The sequence below is a fragment of the Mytilus edulis genome, chromosome 2, assembly GCF_963676685.1.
Source record: "Mytilus edulis chromosome 2, xbMytEdul2.2, whole genome shotgun sequence".
In the NCBI taxonomy this organism is placed as follows: domain Eukaryota; kingdom Metazoa; phylum Mollusca; class Bivalvia; order Mytilida; family Mytilidae; genus Mytilus; species Mytilus edulis.
In genome coordinates, this window is record NC_092345.1 from 100,773,895 (window position 1) to 100,792,921 (window position 19,027).

General features: G+C 32.5%; 1 protein-coding gene across 1 annotated transcript in view; it reads right to left on the reverse strand.

Moving 5' to 3' along the window:
- Nucleotides 1–842: 842 nt before the first annotated feature.
- LOC139513716 (aladin-like) overlaps nt 843–19,027 on the reverse strand; it is a 33,927-nt gene continuing 15,742 nt past the window's right edge. The window contains exons 11-16 of the mRNA XM_071302463.1: nt 18,134–18,194; nt 17,286–17,473; nt 16,279–16,346; nt 14,316–14,391; nt 12,516–12,600; nt 843–1,066 (exon numbers count right to left, since the gene is read on the reverse strand). Coding sequence (XP_071158564.1) covers nt 938–1,066; nt 12,516–12,600; nt 14,316–14,391; nt 16,279–16,346; nt 17,286–17,473; nt 18,134–18,194 — 607 coding nt within the window. The 3' untranslated portion in view covers nt 843–937. The remainder of the gene's footprint in view (nt 1,067–12,515; nt 12,601–14,315; nt 14,392–16,278; nt 16,347–17,285; nt 17,474–18,133; nt 18,195–19,027) is intronic.

The following is a 19,027-nucleotide window of genomic DNA, read 5'->3' on the forward strand; positions in this document are numbered from 1 at the left end:
GACAAATTAACCTCAAGATATAACAAGTGGTCTGTGTATGTTAATTAATTGCATCCATGATGTCAGCATCTTTATCATAAAATTAATTACTTGTAAACTGAAATGGCTTTTCTGTTTGTTTAAACAATACTTATATTACATATAAGTAAAATATATATTTTCCTGTCAACTATCTTCATACTGATTTTAACTACATGTATTTATTAATTCTAAACATTATTTTCATGATTATTCAATCATCATCATGTGTTTTGAAAAGAAATGAAATTTGATTTTCAAGATAAACATGTTGAAAACATTAGGAAGAGACATCATCAAAGTTGTGTAAATCATACAGATTCCTCTGTAAATCACAAGATATCTTCAATCAGCACTGTTGTCGCCTCCTTATCTTATAGTTCAATATACAGGATAAATGCAGGCTTGATGGTTTCTTCTTAACTTATTCTGAGAATTGAACGTTGTTCTTGTTTAACCTTGCTGTTCTTAGCTTTATCCTTTAAATGGTCATCTGACATAGGAATAACATGTCTAAATAGCATTGCTAAATCCATATCCTGCACACAAAATACGAGTTGGTAGCAAATATCCCATGAATGCACAACATCGTTTGCTTGATATCCTTTTGGTAACTTTGTAATAAGACTTAGATAAAAATAGTGAGGATCATGTCATGTTTACCATGTCAGAGTGGTAAAATAAACAGCAGTAGTACTTGTGTAGTACAATTAAGTAATATAACTTTTGATACACAAGCAATAAGCTCACCCTAATTATTGTTGCAAATGTTATGCGTGGTCTTCTTTATATGGGCTTTTTTTACAAAACAATAACATAGAGTAAACACTGAAAATGTAAAGTATATTGCTTCATGTATGTTTACAAAAATGTTAGCACTTCAGACAAAAATGTACAAAAGAAAGTTCGGATTAAATCATCAAGACTGCAATGGTGAAAGAATATGTCCATTCATATTTGTTGATGTGTGTTGGAACTGATGAAACTCTACATCTCTGCTTGGAACAAAGTATAAAGGGATGTATGTAAGGTTACCTGTAGACCATATCTGTAATAGACATATGTGATTGCTTATTTCATAAATAGTAAAAAATTAACTAATATATATATACTGATATATTTAAAATTTGATATCATGTATCCCTAGGGCACTATTTCGTTGCATAATACAAATGCAAGTTCTTCATATGTGGTATTTATATGGCTAAACATGTGACCAAAAAAAAAATGATAACACTATAATTGGGTCTTTCCACTTTTCTGTGGAAAGACCTATTGTTTTTCTTCTGATTTTTTTTTCTTTCTTCCATCTAATTTTGTTCTTGCGATAAATATTTGTTTCGCAATATGTCACTTAGATATTTGGTATATGATATCGAACAATTTAAGCGCTTTTGAAATTTACCCTGCGTAACCGAATACTTTTCTTTGTAGGAGTTATCTCCCCAAACACTGTTTTCCTTGTGTCCACTACTCCTTCGCAACCGTAAAAGATTACGACAAATTTATTTTATAAAATTGCTCGTTGTATCCTTCGCATGATTTGTCCTATTTTGACCAAAGCAATATGAATGCTCCAAATGAGAGTTATTTCCCCTTTTGTATATGATAAAGGTGATGTATATTTCTAACTGGTAAACCATAAGTAATAGAGACCTAGGGTCTTTTGATTTAAGATCCTTGGTTCAAAAAAATTAGGTCAAGCTCAAGGTCATATTCTAAATTTTGATTTTGGCTTATTTTCACTCATTTCATTAACTTTATAAGATACGGACAATTTTTTTTTACTAAATTGTTAGTTGCGACATGTCGTAACTCATAAATTTTGGTTAAAAGGGTGTGCTGACAATAAATGGGAGTTTTCGCCCCTCTTATATTTAGAATTATGCGTAAAGTGATATTACTGATAAACCATACATATTAAGTAACTAGTGTCTTTTGATTTGAAATCCTTAGTTTATGACCTTGAAATTGAGGTCAAGGTCATAGGATAATTGGACATTCTAGATTTTGACCTTTTCTCCAAATTCACATTTAGACATCATAAAGCCATAGGAACTGACATATTAACAGCATTTTTAATATTTTCACATTAAAATATATTGTTAGTGGTGACCTTCAATTGTTCTCTGAACAATTGGTTTTTAATTTATATATATATTGTCTCAAATTTAGCACAATGTTTAATAGATCTGCAAATTAGTCTTGGCAAAGCTTTTTGCCTTTTGTCTAGGGTTGTGACATAATACACGATGTATAGTGACAAGTAGATGGTGTACCTTTCAGATCCTCTATGTTTAGAATGGAACCCCTATATAACAGCTATATTCTTGTACACCAATATCTAACAGCTATATTTTTATACAGAAGAACATCAATCTTAAAAATTGTCACATGATTAGGTGTTTATGAATATATTAAAATTTTATGTGATGGCATCTTTCACTATAGACAATACATAGCTGATCTGAAAGCTACACAATCTACTATATATATATCTTATGTAAATTGATATTGTCCTGACTTTTATTTCAAATGTTTGCAGACCAGGAAGTAATATAATGTACATCAGAGTAAAATGTTGATTTATAGATAAAGCTTTTATATCTTTTTAATTTTATAACATGATTTTCTCACCAATGAGCAATTTGATATATATTTTGTTCAGATATAGGATTTTAATGGCATAATTTAATCGTTATTTTCGATTTATTTATAACAAGTATTTCATACCTTCAAACTTTTAAAAATTTCCAGGGGGATTTTTAGTTACTATTTGTCAATAATTTACCTTTATCAATGCAATTTTTAACCTTGGACTTCCCAGTGTTTATAAGGTCATGTAACATTAAGAATTTATACATATTTTATTAACTGACAATGACTGAGGATTCCTTGAAATTGACAAAATACACAGCTAACTTGTATGCAGAGAAAAACTATCCTAACAGGTCTAAGTTTCAGAGGAGTTGTGAGTGATAAAACACTACATGTAATTAATTGAGGCAACATATATACTGGATCATAAAATAACTAAGTCTCTGATTGGTCATCTCTCCTACAGGGCATCAACCAAAAAATGTGTATTAAAATTAAAATGCACTGAAAAAAAAACATTAATGAAAGCTATCATTGGCACCAGGGGGATTTCAAATACTTGTTTCTCCACAACTTAGAAGGCAGTGGCTATTTGACCGGCACCCGCTAAATAGCAAATTTTCTATTTGACCGGCACCGGCTAAATAGCAAATTTGCTATTTGACTGGCACCGGCAAAATAGCAAATTTGCTATTTAGCCAGCACTGAATAAAACTGTTCATTGATGTGATTAGTAGAGAATAAAAAAGTGACGATACTTAAATAGACCCTCAAATCTGTACATATAGTCATTTTTAGGCATGAAAAATGTTTAAATGAGTGTTTTTCAGTTTGTATTCATGCACAATTACTACTTGACTGCACTGTTTGGAAAAACGTTGTCTTTTTGGGGATAATTTTAAGCCATTTTTTTTCAAAATGGGATTCTTCTCTAGGGGGAAAAGCCTTTATTATCCAGTAATTTAAGGCAAACAATATCAGTGTTAAATTCTTTGCGAACAGAACAAGACCTCAAGACAAGTGGTATATTTCAAAAGAGGATGGTTTCAGCATTCTCCAATGATTCACCTGAATATAAATATCAAGAGTTGGTGACACCATATGCTTGGGCATATATCCTGAAACAGTTTTCACTCAGGTCTGAAGTAAAACTGGAACAGAAAGAGAGTGATGATAGAGAAATTATATGGACAGCTACAACAAGCCAAGGCCAAGTGAGAGTCGATTCAAAAAGTTGCTCTTGTATGTTTCATCAAAGTATGCTTCTCCCATGTAGGCATATTCTCAAACTAAATGAAGTTAATAACGAAATTTTTGTTGTTGCTGAAGCAGTGTCAGATTGTTTGTTACAGCAAATGGCTAGTCTTGTATCCGAAGCTACTGGTGACAATAAAGACAAGAGTGCACACGCTGAAATGTCTCGCCTTCTATACTAATCATTGATATTATGTTGATAGTCCTAAGTATAAAGTTAAGCTTTATAACAACTGTCACATAAACTTAACATTAACCAAGATAACTAAACAAAGACCAATGAACCTTGAAAATGAGGTCAAGGTCAGATGAACCATGCCAGGCAGACATGTACAGCTAACAATGCTTCTATACAACATATATAGTTGACCTATTACTTATAGTTTAAGAAAAATAGACCAAAACACAAAAACTTAACACAGTGCAATAAACCGTGAAAATGAGGTCACGGTCAAATAAAACCTGTGCGACTGACATAAAGATCATAAAATATTTCCATACACCAAATATAGTTGACCTATAGCATATAGTATTAGATAAAAAGACCAAAACTCAAAAACTTAACATTGACCACTGAACCATATGAAAATGAGGTCAAGGTCACATGACATCTGCCCGCAAGACATGTACACCTTACAATCATTCCATACAAAAAATATAGTAGACCTATTGCATATAATATGAGAAAAACAGACCAAAACACAAAAATTTAACTATAACCACTGAACCATGAAAATGAGGTCAAGGTCAGATGACACCTGCCAGTTGGACATGTACACCTTACAGTACTTCCATACACCGAATATACTAGCCCTATTGCTTATAGTATCTGAGATATGGACTTGACCATCAAAACTTAACCTTGTTCACTGATCGATGAAATGAGGTCGAGGTCAAGTGAAAACTGTCTGATAGACATAAGGACCTTGCAAGGTACGCACATATGAAATATAGTTATCCTATTACTTATAATAAGAGAGAATTCAACATTACAAAAAATTGAACTTTTTTTTCAAGTGGTCAATGAACCATGAAAACGAGGTCAAGGACATTGGACATGTGACTGACGGAAACTTCGTAACATGAGGCATCTATATACAAAGTATGAAGCATCCAGGTCTTCCATCTTCTAAAATATAAAGCTTTTAAGAAGTTAACTAACACTGCCGCCGCCGCCGCCGGATCACTATCCCTATGTCGAGCTTTCTGCAACAAAAGTTGCAGGCTCGACAAAAATGATACTGATAATGTTCATATATTCGAAAAATTCACAAAAACTAGTTTCTCCAAGAAGAAGAACGAGATACCACTCAACAAGAAGCACACCTACTGGATTCCAGCTGTTGTGGACGCATGTTTCGCATATATTACTTCCACCAAATATGAAGAAACGTGGAAGGCCAAAAGGTTTGACACAAACTGTCATCGATCTTCCAAAAAAGCGTACCCGAAAAAGCAATTGTGTACCTTTTCATAAGAAAAGTTCCAAAAGAATCAGATTCCTTTTATTAGACTGGTTTATAATTGTTTTACATTGTCTTATCGGGACCTATTATAGCTGACTATGCGGTATGGGCTTTGCTCATTGTTGAAGGCAGTACCGTACGGTGACCTATAGTTATTAATGTCTGTGTCATTTTGGTCTTTTGTGGATAGTTGTCACATTGGCAATCATACCACATCTTCTTTTTTATATTGTCACAAAGATGCATGGGAAGCTATTACATGTATTAAGAGCGTATATAGAGAGAAGAAAAAGAACCCTATCTACATATGCAACATATGCACACATGATGAAGATTCAAAGGAGGCCAGTGTAATGTGTAGTTCCTGTTTGGAGTGGCAACATTTATCTTGTGCTAGGTTAAAACAACTTCCAAAGGCAAAAATTGGTTTTGTAACAATTGCAAATTTTAAATCATGTGTCCTTTTGAAATTCGTATCAAACAACTTTTGGTATTGTCTTTTTTATGATGTACGTACTTTTACATAAACACTATTTTTATCGCATGGCAGGATATTTAAACCATAGATTTTACACAGATATGAACATCAATTTTTTTTTAAATATTTTAGAAAAAAATATATTTAGTAATGTATACATGGTATATACAAATGAGTTTTCATGCTTCATGATTTATATTATAAATTTAAAAATTATTTATTTATGAGCATCTTCAATATTTTATTTTTGATTGTAATGTATTATTAATGCTTGATATTGTGATAAAATGATTTTAAATTATTATTAAGCTTTTTTATTCTAATCGCATCAATGAATTTCATTCCATTCAGTGGTTTTCTTAAAGAAGTCATGTGTATGCATTTCCCGTAGGGTCCTATGTTAAACTAAGTCCCCCGCTGGCGGCCATCTTGGATGATGGATCGGCTACAAAGTAACAACACTTGGTCAGCACCTCATAAGGAACATTCATGCCATGTTTGATTTCATTCCATTCAGTGGTTCGCTAGACAAAGTTCAAAATGTAACCAGATGCTCAGCAGGGCGCAGCTTTATACTACCGCAGAAGTTGAACCCTGAACGGTTGGGGCACAACATTCATGCTGGATATAGCTCTAAATTTGGATTGTGATTAAATAGTTGACACAGCATAGGTTTCTGACACAGAATGAATGTGGTCTAATGAACTTAAATTTTTTTTTGCCTTTGAGCAATTCACTATGCTGTTGAATATCAATCCTCTCAAAAAAATGTTTGAAGAAATTTTCTTTTTATTTATGAAATCTGAAATGAGAAAAATTTAACCCCCCCCCCCCCAACCCCCCATTTTTTGTTCACATCCCCCTTTCCCTTTTTCCAAAACTGATCTCAATTCAAATTTCTAATGGAGTTTGCAACAATAACTACTCATTTAAATACATCATAAAATATTAAAATGTAACAAAAGGTGCTTGTTATCACTGAATGGTAAAGATTGTTTTAATTTATTGGTTGGTAGTAAAAGTGAATATACATTGTATATTGTATAAAACAATGATTTAAGTTGACTCAACTACTATTCTGGACAAAGAAAGATAACTCCAATCAATTGAAAATTTCTTGCTATTGCACAATATTGTGCAATTAGATATTTCTGGCTACTGTGCAATTGAAAATATTTGCTATTGCACAATACTGTGCAATTAAAGATTTCTTGCTATTGCGCAATACTGAGCAATTGAAAATTTCTTGCTATTGCACAATACTGTGCAATTGAAGATTTCTTGCTATCGCTGAATACTGTGCAAGTGAAAATTTCTTGCTATTGCACAATACATGTACTTAATATGATAATTTTGGATCCTGATTTGAACCAACTTGAAAACTGGGCCCATAAACAAAAATCTAAGTACATGTTTGGATTCAGCATATCAACTAGAGGCTCTAAAGAGCCTGTGTCGCTCACCTTGGTGTGTGAATATTAAACAATGGACACAGATGGATTCATGACAAAATTGTGTTTTGGTGATGGTGATGTGTTTGTAGATCTGACTTTACTAAACATTCTTGCTGCTTACAATTATCTCTATCTATAACAGTACTTTCTGTGGAAAATGTTATTGAAAATCTTCAAATTTTAAGAAAATTGTTAAAAATTGACTATGAAGGGCAATAACTCCTTAGGGGGTCAATTGACTATTTTAGTCATAGTGACTTATTTTTAGTTCTTACTTTGCTGTACATTATTGCTGTTTACAGTTTATCTCTATCTATAATAATATTCAAGATAACAAAAAAAGCAGCAAAATTTCCTCAAAATTACCAATTCAGGGGCAGCAACCTAACAACCGATTATCCGATTCATCTGAAAATTACAGGGCAGATAGATCGTGACCTGATCAACGATTTTACTTCCTGTCATATTTGCTCTTAATGGTTTGGTTTTTGAGTTATAAGCCAAAAACTGCATTTTACCCCTATGTTCAATTTTTAGCCATGGCGGCCATCTTGGTTTGTTGGCCGAGTTACCGGACACATTTTTTTAACTAGATACCCCAATTATGGCTAAGTTTGGTTAAATCTGGCCCAGTAGTTTCAGAGGAGAAGATTTTTCTAAAAGATTACTAATATTTACGAAAAATGGTTAAAAATTGACTATAAAGGGCAATAACTCCTAAAGTGGTCAACTGACCATTTTGGTCATGTTGACTTATTTGTAGATCTTACTTTGCTGAACATTATTGCTGTTTACAGTTTATCTCTATCTATAATAATATTCAAGATAATAACCAAAAACAGCAAAATTTCCTTAAAATTACCATTTCAGGGGCAGTAACCCAACAACGGAATGTCCGATTCATCTGAAAATTTCAGGGCAGATAGATCTTGACCTGATTAACAATTTACACCATGTCAGATTTGCTCTAAATGCTTTGGTTTTTGAGTTATAAGCCAAAAACTGCATTTTACCCCTATGTTCTATTTTTAGCCATGGTGGCCATCTTGGTTGGTTGGCCGGGTCACCGGACACATTTTTTTAACTAGATATCCCAATGATGATTATGGCCAAGTTTGGTTAAATTTGGCCCAGTAGTTTCAGAGAAGAAGATTTTTCTAAAAGATTACTAAGATTTACGAAAAATGGTTAAAAATTGACTATAAAGGGCAATAACTCCTAAAGTGGTGAACTGACCATTTTGGTCATGTTGACTTATTTGTAGATCTTACTTTGCTTAACATTATTGCTGTTTACAGTTTATCTCTATCTATAATAATATTCAAGATAATAACCAAAAACAGCAAAATTTCCTTAAAATTATCAATTCAGGGGCAGCAACCCAACAACGGGTTGTTAGATTCATCTGAAAATTTCAGGGCAGATAGATCTTGACCTGATGAACAATTTTACCTATTTCAGATTTGCTCTAAATGCTTTGGTTTTTGAGTTATAACCCAAAAACTGCATTTTACCCCTATGTTCTATTTTAAGCCATGGCGGCCATCTTGGTTGGTTGGCCGGGTCACGATACACATTTTTAAAACTAAATACCCCTATGATGATTGTGGCCAAGTTTGGTTTAATTTGGCCCAGTAGTTTCAGAGGAGAAGATTTTTGTAAAAGTTAACGACGACGGACGACGACGATGACGGACGACGGACGCCGGACGCAAAGTGATGGGAAAAGCTCACTTGGCCCTTCGGGCCAGGTGAGCTAAAAAAGGCCAAGAATTCAATTTTTGTTAAAATCAAATTTAGTTTAATTTTGGACCCTTTGGACTTTAATGTAGACCAATTTGAAAACGGGACCAAAAATTAAGAATCTACATACACAGTTAGATTTGGCATATCTAAGAACCCCAATTATTCAATTTTTGATGAAATCAAACAAAGTTTAATTTTGGACCCCGATTTGGACCAACTTGAAAACTGGGCCAATAATCAAAAATCTAAGTACATTTTTAGATTCAACATATTAAAGAACCCCAAGGATTCAAAATTTGTTAAAATCAAAGTAAGTTTAATTTTGGACCCTTTGGACCATAATGTAGACCAATTTGAAAACGGGACCAAAAATTAAAAATCTACAAACACAGTTAGATTTAGCATATCAAAGAACCCCAATTATTCAATTTTTGATGAAATCAAACAAAGTTCAATTTTGGACCCTTTGGGCCCCATATTCCTAAACTGTTGGGACCAAAACTCCCAAAATCAAACCCAACCTTCCTTTTATGGTCATAAACCTTGTGTTTAAATTTCATAGATTTCTATTTACTTATACTTAAGTTATGGTGTGAAAACCAAGAATAATGCTTATTTGGGCCCCTAATTCCTAAACTGTTGGGACCTCAACTCCCTAAATCAATCCCAACCTTCCTTTTGTGGTCATAAACCTTGTGTTTAAATTTCACTGATTTCTATTTACTTAATTACTAAAGTTATTGTGCAAGAATAATGCTTATTTGGGCCCTTTTTTGGCCCCTAATTCCTAAAGTGTTGGAACCAAAACTCCCAAAATCAATACCAACCTTCCTTTTGTGGTCATAAACCTTGTGTCAAAATTTCATAGATTTCTATTCACTTAAACTAAAGTTATAGTGCGAAAACCAAAAAAATGCTTATTTGGGCCCTTTTTGGCCCCTAATTCCTAAAATGTTGGGACCAAAACTCCCAAAATCAATCCCAACCTTCCTTTTGTGGTCATAAACCTTGTGTTTAAATTTCACTGATTTCTATTTACATAATTACTAAAGTTATTGTGCAAGAATAATGCTTATTTGGGCCCTTTTTTGGCCCCTAATTCCTAAAGTGTTGGAACCAAAACTCCCAAAATCAATACCAACCTTCCTTTTGTGGTCATAAACCTTGTGTCAAAATTTCATAGATTTCTATTCACTTAAACTAAAGTTATAGTGCGAAAACCAAAAAAAATGCTTATTTGGGCCCTTTTTGGCCCCTAATTCCTAAAATGTTGGGACCAAAACTCCCAAAATCAATCCCAACCTTCCTTTTGTGGTCATTAACCTTGTGTCAAAATTTCATCGATTTATATTCACTTTTACTTAAGTTAGAGTGCGAAAACTACAAGTATTCGGACGACAACGACGCAAAACGACGATGACGCAGATGACGACGCCAACGTGATAGCAATATACGACGAAAAATTAAAATTTTTGCGGTCGTATAAAAAGTTAACAACGACAATGACGACGGATGACGGACGACGAACGCCAAGTGATGAAAAAAATGAATGTTTGAGGTAGGTGTTTAGTTTATTTTCTATCGTATTATTCACATATTTACTGATTTCAGCAAGTCAACATGGCAGTTTCTTAGATACGAAATATCAATTTTGGATTTGACATTAGCTTACGAGAAAAACATGTATACTAAAAATGGCAAATGTTGCGTTTGAAAATGAACAGAATTAAGAACATCTCTTTCCAGTGGTTATTTACGAAATATTTCAAGCAAGCTACAGATGTATAAGAAAGTTTTTGTTTTATAGGGAGTAAAAAAGAACAGCAACACACATGGCAAAGCCACCCTCGCTTCAGTTTTTAATGACCCTATTTGTTTTATCAGAATGGAAATAATTCATGGAAGCCATAAATTTATTGTAAATTTACACAAGGCCAGGGCAGTGATATTCATTAATTTTATCCCTCTCTAACGATCAGGATAGATTTGTATATATGACAACCCAGACCATGTGTAAATAAATCTATGGCTTCCGTGAATTATTTCTTAAATAAAAATTAACCAATTAATGTATGTTAATCTTGAATGGGTCTTTGTGCAGGTGTCATGTGTCCTTGATTAGCTTTTGGAGGTTATAGGTTAATTAAGATGTCATTAATTGGGTGTTTTCATATTAATTTTGTATTGTATCCTGATACAGTAATTTTTTTAACATAATACAGGATTATTATAAAAACACTTTTTTAATATATATATCACTATAATATAACTGCATAACGTACCAATACTGAGTAATACATGATAACATTACATGAACCTCTCTTTTAATTTATTGTGAATTTTTAAAAAATATTCCAAACTTAAAATACTACAAAAATAAACTTAAGCTAAATCCACAAATAAATACTGTAAAAGCAGAAATTTTCGTGGAGGATTTAATTTCGTTTATTTCGTGGAAAGAATATATCCACCAAATTAAAACCCCCACGAAAACTTAACTTCCATATAAAACCACTTCCAGTTTAAGGAAACCACAAAATTAAATCCCCATGAAATCTTACAGAGAGACAAAACCACGAAATTTAACCCCACGAAAAATTAATGTTTCTACAGTAAACAATATATAACATATATAAGGAGTTGGGGTATGATTGCCAATGATAAGTGACCAAATGATGTATATTTATTACAGATGTCAATTCTGTGAAGATTTACCAATTACTCATTGGATTTACAGAGCTATACTCGAGTACTCGCTCTGAAGAACATTAACAAAAAGGAAACACAAAATTATACCATTTTATGTATTATAGGTCTTATGATTGTAAAAACCCTCAACATTATTTTCTAGGACTAGATAATAGTCCAAAGAGTTTTATACCATGATAATTAATAGCCCAATTTACTATTGTACTAATTATGTAAACTGGTATTTATCTAATCAAGTAATTTAATAATATCTTTACAAAGAATATTACTCAAACAAAAGTACTTGGAAACCATTAAAAAAGCCCATGTAAGGATCAACAAAGGGGTGATAATTATAAATTTTGATACTGATGCCATTAATCAATTTCTGAGGGTCAATACATGGTACAACGAATTTGTTTTTATCTAAAAAATATTATCTTATGAACTTTTTCTTGGACGTAGCGATTTCTAGAATTTGTTTGGTAATTAACAGTCCTGCTGATGAAAATATATGAAGGTAGAGAGGTGGGGGAGTGACTAAGATTAGCTTAAAGACTCACCCTTGGATAAATATTCTTGTTCATATATATCCTACATATGCCTCCATTTTGAGGAATTTTAAATAACAGTTAAACAAATATTCTTATTTGATTTATTTTGAATAATATGTAATGTCCTGGGAGGTGCTCTCAATATACGTACGAAAGCAACAGCATTCTATCAGAAACATTTTTGGTAATAGATACTCGTTACTACCGAGCGATACACTATTACTCAAGTACTCCTTGACATCCCTAATATTTATACTTACCACAGACAGAACAGCACCATTGTCATATTTAGGTTGAAATGATATATGATGTGGAATAGCTGTTGGTTCTCCTTGTACAAATCCACTGTAAAGATATATATATGTATATATTTAGTCTTGATAAAAAGGATTTTAGTACAAGAATAAATGAACAATATTTCTTTTGCAATTTTCATTAATCTTTACTCAGTAAATACAAAAATATATTTCAATGCAGTTTGATTACAATAATTTTTTGAATTTTTAGAACTGAAAACGTTTTTAAGTGAACTAGGTTTCTTGTGTCTAGTTCATTCAGTTTTTAATTTAAATTAAGGCGTTTTATTTTCCTTGGAATTGTATTTGAGATTACTCCTAGAAATAGCATTTTCCCTGTAACTCTTGATTCTAAAACAAAACTAACTACTAGTCTATTACTTACTACTTTTAAGAAATTTGGTTATAACATGTATGGTTTTTAGTTGTAAAAGATTTCAAAATGTAAGCAATATATCCTTAATATAACATCAAATATACTTATGACATTATAAATTGATCCTCATGCAAGGTAAATGGAGGCATTGATAGGCCACTTTTAAAATTCTAAATAAAAAATACCTGTACGAGGCATAGATTACCTTAGCCGTATTTGGCACAACTTTTTGGAATTTGGGATCCTCAATGCTCTTCAGCTTTGTACTTGTTTGGCTTTATAAATATTTTGATATGAGCGTCACTGATGAGTCTTATGTAGACGAAACGCGCGTCTGGCGTACTAAATCATAATCCTGGTACTTTTGATAACTATTTACACCATGGGGTTGATGCCACTGCTGGTGGACGTTTCATCCCCGAGGGTATCACCCCCCCAGTAGTCAACACTTTGGTGTTGACATGAATATCAATAATGTGGTCATTTTTATAAATTTCCTGTTTACAAAACTTTGAATTATTCGTAAAACTAAGCATTTTCTTATCCCAGGCATAGATTACCTTAGCCGTATTTGGCACAACTTTTTGAAATTTTGAATCCTCAAAACTCTTCAACTTTGTACTTGTTTGGCTTTATAAATATTTTGATATAAGCGTCACTGTAGACGAAACGCGCGTCTGGCGTACTAAATTATAATCCTGGTACTTTTGATAACTACTTAACTATCTTTTTATAAATCATTTAAGTTTATTCCTGTTGGTTATTTAATCTCAAGAGTTTCACATGTATTTCAGATATTTATCATGTTTATAAAACTTCAACTGCATTTAATGTTTACTTAATCAAAATCCTGGCATTTAATTAACTTAGTTACACCCTTGTACTCATTAAAAAAGTTATTTCCCCGTTGACCTAACCATTGAACTCTTTTCTTTATACTCTCCATAAAGTTATTTCAGCTGTACACAATGAATTTACTTCCCTTGTACTCACTAAAAAGTTATTTCCCCTTGTGCTAACCATTGTACTCTTTTCTTTGTACTGGCCATAGTTATTTCCCCTTGTACTCAAAATGGAATTACTTTCTTTGTACTCATCATGGAGTTATTTTCCCTTGTACACACCAGAAAGTTATTTCCCCTTGTACTCATAATGGAATACTTTCTGTGTACTCATCATGGAGTTATTTCCCCTTGTACACACCAGAAAGTTATTTCCCCTTGTACTCATAATGGAATACTTTCTGTGTACTCACTATGGAGTTATTTCCCCTTGTACTCACCAGAAAGTTATTTCCCCTTAAACTCACAATGAAACTACTTTCCTTGTACTCCCCAGAAAGTTATTTCCCCTTGTACTCACAATGGAATTACTTTCATAGTACTCACCATGGAGTTATTTCCAGCACCAGATCAACTTTTGTTCTGAACAATACAATCTGTCTCTTTATATGTCCACCATTATCTATAATAAAACATAAGCCTGTGGTACATTTTCTTTGCATCATGATAAATAGGACAAAATTAGGGCAATTTTCATAACATCAAACAACATTAGTTTTCAACGTCTATAAAAGGTTTTTGTTCAAAATATTCAAAAGGATATCTTCATCAACATTATTCTGAGTTTAACAGTTATTAAGAAACGGACAATCACTTCATAAAGTGATCATTTAAATGAGTTAAATGTCAAGTGACACATATCAAATAGACATGTACACCTTACAATAACTCTACAAACTATATATCATAGTCAATCAATTACATATGGTAACTGAGAAATTGATAAAATCTAACACAGAAATTTAATATTTATCACTGAATCACAATAATTAATCAGTGTATCAATGGTTATTGTCAATATAAATATTACATCTGTCCAAGGGAAGTAATGCAAACAAAAAATGAACGCACAGCCACACTAAGATTACCCCATTACCTAATAATACAAAGTATAAACTAGATGTGTCAAAGCGACACGAATGGCCCCGTCTTAAAAAGTTGAAAAATCTGCAATTTCAATAATATATGTGGACACAAACATGATGGTAGTCTCACATATCAAAAATCATCTCAAAATCTGGAGGCGTATAGAAAAAAAGTCTGTATAACTGTGATTTTCAACAATTTTCAAAGTTGAAAACCCTTAATTTTGGCAAAAAATAGCGGAGCAGAACGAAACTTAAACTTGACCTGTAACTCACATACCAAAAATCAGCCCAATATCTGAAAGAGTTTAGAAAAAAAGTCTGTATAACTGTGATTTCCAACAATTTTTCAAAGTTCATAGCTTGTAATTTCGGCGAAAATTAGCTGAGCGGAACAAAACATAAACTTGATCTGTAAGTCATCTTGGTTAACTCACATGCCAAAAATCATCCCATTATCTGAAAGTCTGTATAACTGTGATTTTCAACAACTTATCGAAATCCAAAGCTCTATATTTCGCCAAAAATTAGCGGAGTGGAACGAAACTTAAACCTGATCTGTAACTCATCACGATTAACTCACATACCAAAAATAAGCCCAATATCTGAAGGCGTTTAGAAAAAAAGTCTGTATAACTGTGACTTTCAACAATTAAATAAAGTCTAAAGCCCGTAATTTTGGCAAAAATTAGTGGAGTATAACCAAACATTACTTGATCTGTAACTCACCATGGTTAAAGCACATACCAAAAATCAGCCCAATATCTGAAAGAGTCTAAAAAAAAAAAGTCTGTATAACTGTGATTTTCATCAATTTATCAAAGTCCAAAGCCAGTAATTTCGGCAAAAATTAGCAAAAAAGGAACAAAACTTACACTTGATCTGTAACTCATCATGGTTAACTTACATACCAAAAATCAGCCCATTATCTGAAGGCATTTAGAAAAAACTCTGTATAATTGTTTGTTGCGGAATGACGGAATTTAGGCATTACGGAATTTCCTAATTTTGGAATGACAGAATTTTGGAATTTCGGACAAGGGTAAAACTATATGGCACTGACAACTTCATTGCAGGGCCATAATAAAGCACAGAAGTAGGTGTCTTATAGCCTGGTAAAGCACCTATGTGTTACACATCATCATTACCAATCTGTTTACCATATGAAGAATTTCTGTTCAGAAATATTTGATGAAATTTTTTAAGTTTATTAGCACATTGAAAAATTTCCAAGTTCTGAAAATAGAAAAGAGGTATTTTAAAGTTCCTTAAATCCCTCACATAGTCAAGCTGTGACACATGTTAAGCTTGTAAGCTTGTACCTAAGAAAAGTGATGAAAATATTTGTATTGACAGATGGATGCTTATTTTAATTGCCAATTTTCAAATTCCCCCTTTATCATTCTTCTAAGGAAAGCACATACCCTGAAGTAATACTGCTAATCTTTCACCTGTCTGGTCCCAAACCATGCTATGTACTAAACCTCCTGTTCTAAAACAGACACATATATATATTTATAATACTGGACTATTAAATATGCCAAGTTCTGAATTGTTTACAGTAAGGAGAAAAAATGTTAATAAATCTATAAAGAAGTCAATATATATAAAATTGTGAATTTAAAATTGAACAGAAAATTTAAAATTTAGCTATCAACATAAATGCAATTTTCCTAAAATAAAAAGATCAACGAAGACATTTATAGATATGCCTAAATGCATTGTAACTTTCTTTTCTTTTCTTTGGTAAGCAGAGGAAACTGTAAATATATATCTTAGATTTATACAGTAACTGCTGTACAGGAAAAAAAGGGTGGCAATTTGTTTGGTTAACCAGTAAGCTAGTAGAGCACCAGAAGTACTGGGATATAGTGTGTAGATCCTGTTTAAACAAACAACTGTATCATCAAAACCAGTTATTGTAAACAGAGAGGGATATATACATGAAAATAAAAACAATCTAGAAATGTAAGGTAACTTTGAGATGAAGAACAGCAATAGCCATGATGTCCTTTGCCTTTACTTTAGCTTCTAATTTAGTACATATAGTGATTTTTGTTATGATTAAATACACCATAACTTTTCTTCCATCAACTGCTAGATAAAACAAGAAAAAGTGCATACCAGTCTGTGCCAAACAATTTTAGGGTTTGTATGATCAAAAAAGAAATTTGACCTTTTTTTACTACATTTTCAACTATAATTCTGAACATTTCTGTCTGACTGAGACTTTTTGACAGACAGAGTTTGGGATACACTGAAGTACTATGACTGATATAAATAATATTAAATAATCCTGCATATAAGAATATAACATGACCTTTATACAATCATATCATTGTCAGGGACGACAAAACATACCTATAGTATTGACATTGACTCAACTTTGGGAACATTTCAGAAAAGTTTAAGATTATTGGATTATTCATACTTAAAATCTTTGCCATCAGCTCCTTGTAATGTGACTTCTGATATGTCCACAGCAGCTATAGCTGAATGTGATCCACCAATTACAGCCTTTTTTTCATCTTGTGCAGTAGAAAATGACAAGGAATATATGATTGGTTCATTTTCGGTGGCAAACAGCAAAATTCTTCCATCTGGACTCCAACAAGCTGTCTTATTTGGAAATGAATTGAAAAATCATATACCTTTATATCTCAATTACAGATCGTTTAAAAATAGTGAGAAAAAAAACTTGCCATACACAATAAGTAAGATATATAAGACCCAGATATGACAATAATACAAAAGAGAACAAGAATGTGTCCCCAGTACATGGATGCCCCATCTATACTATCATTTGCTCTGTTCAGTGGACAGTGAAAATGGGAGGAAATCTCTAATTTGGCAGTTAAATTAGAAAGATCATATCATAAGAAACATGTGTACTAAGTTTCAAGCTGGTTGGAATTCAACTTCATCAAAAAATACTTCTACCAAAAACTTTTAACTTGAAGTGGGACAGACAGATGAATGGATGAACCAAGGAAAGGATGGACGGACGCACAGCCAAAAGAGATAATGCCCATAAATGGGGCATATAAAATACAGCCAAACTTATTATTATAGATTATGTTTATCATCTCAAGGTGATTGATTTTTTCGCTTGAGCCGGTACGGCTTCATTTTGAAGGCTGTACCATGACCTCAATCTGGCTACAGCTGTTAATTTCTGTCATAGTGTCTATTGGAGGGTTGTCTTAATGGCAATCATGTCACATCTTCATTTTTACATAAAATTATATCAATATGGAATAATACCACTGATTTACTAACCTTACATCTTCCTGTACATTTTGTCCATACTTCACAACTCCATTTTGTTGTCTCCCATACTCTGTATATATATATAAATGAACTCAGTTAAGATTTTTGCAACATAAAAATTAATTCACATCAATTATGATCACAAAAACTTTGGAGCATACATGTCAAGTGACATGATATTCACGTGTAATACACGCTTTTTCAACGGTTTACACGCGAGGATTTTGTCACATGGCGTGTACACGCTCTTCACCACTTTACACGCAATTACACGCTTTTTTGTTCTTTTCATTTTTGGGTCGTTAGTGATATCGCTATTCTCTGTTTTTTTTCCTTATTCGGCGATTAATACTGAAAAATTCGAAGTAATTGTTTGTTTATTTTTCTATATGGACAAATAGTAAAAGGTAAGTAGTTTGTGATTAGTTTTAACGATTTTGTGACTTTCTTTCAAATTCACTTAATAGGGGAAATGTGCACAGAAAGAGGTCATTTTCAGAGCCTGTATCGTCGTCTAAAGTGCCAATTGTTAAGCCAAAACGATGTCAAGATTCAAGACTTATAAATTATATTTTGGAGTTCGAGTTTAAATGATCGAGTGACAAGTAACGCATAATTTGTGCATTCTATGTTGCAATGATAAAAAAACCAATACATGTGAGAGGAGAAATACAATTTAGCTATTTGAATTAGCATTTAACATGTTTATCTAATGGAAATCAAATTAATAAAACATTTTTCTTTTTCAATTTCAGTTTCAAATCTAGCCAACACAGCAACAGATTTCTACAGGCCATGTGGATAAAAATTTCACAGAACTGTTGGATCAGCTCTCATAGTAACAGCTTTCTTCTGATGAACTACCCAGTTTCAACCAGGCAATAGCAATGGGAGCAATGGCAG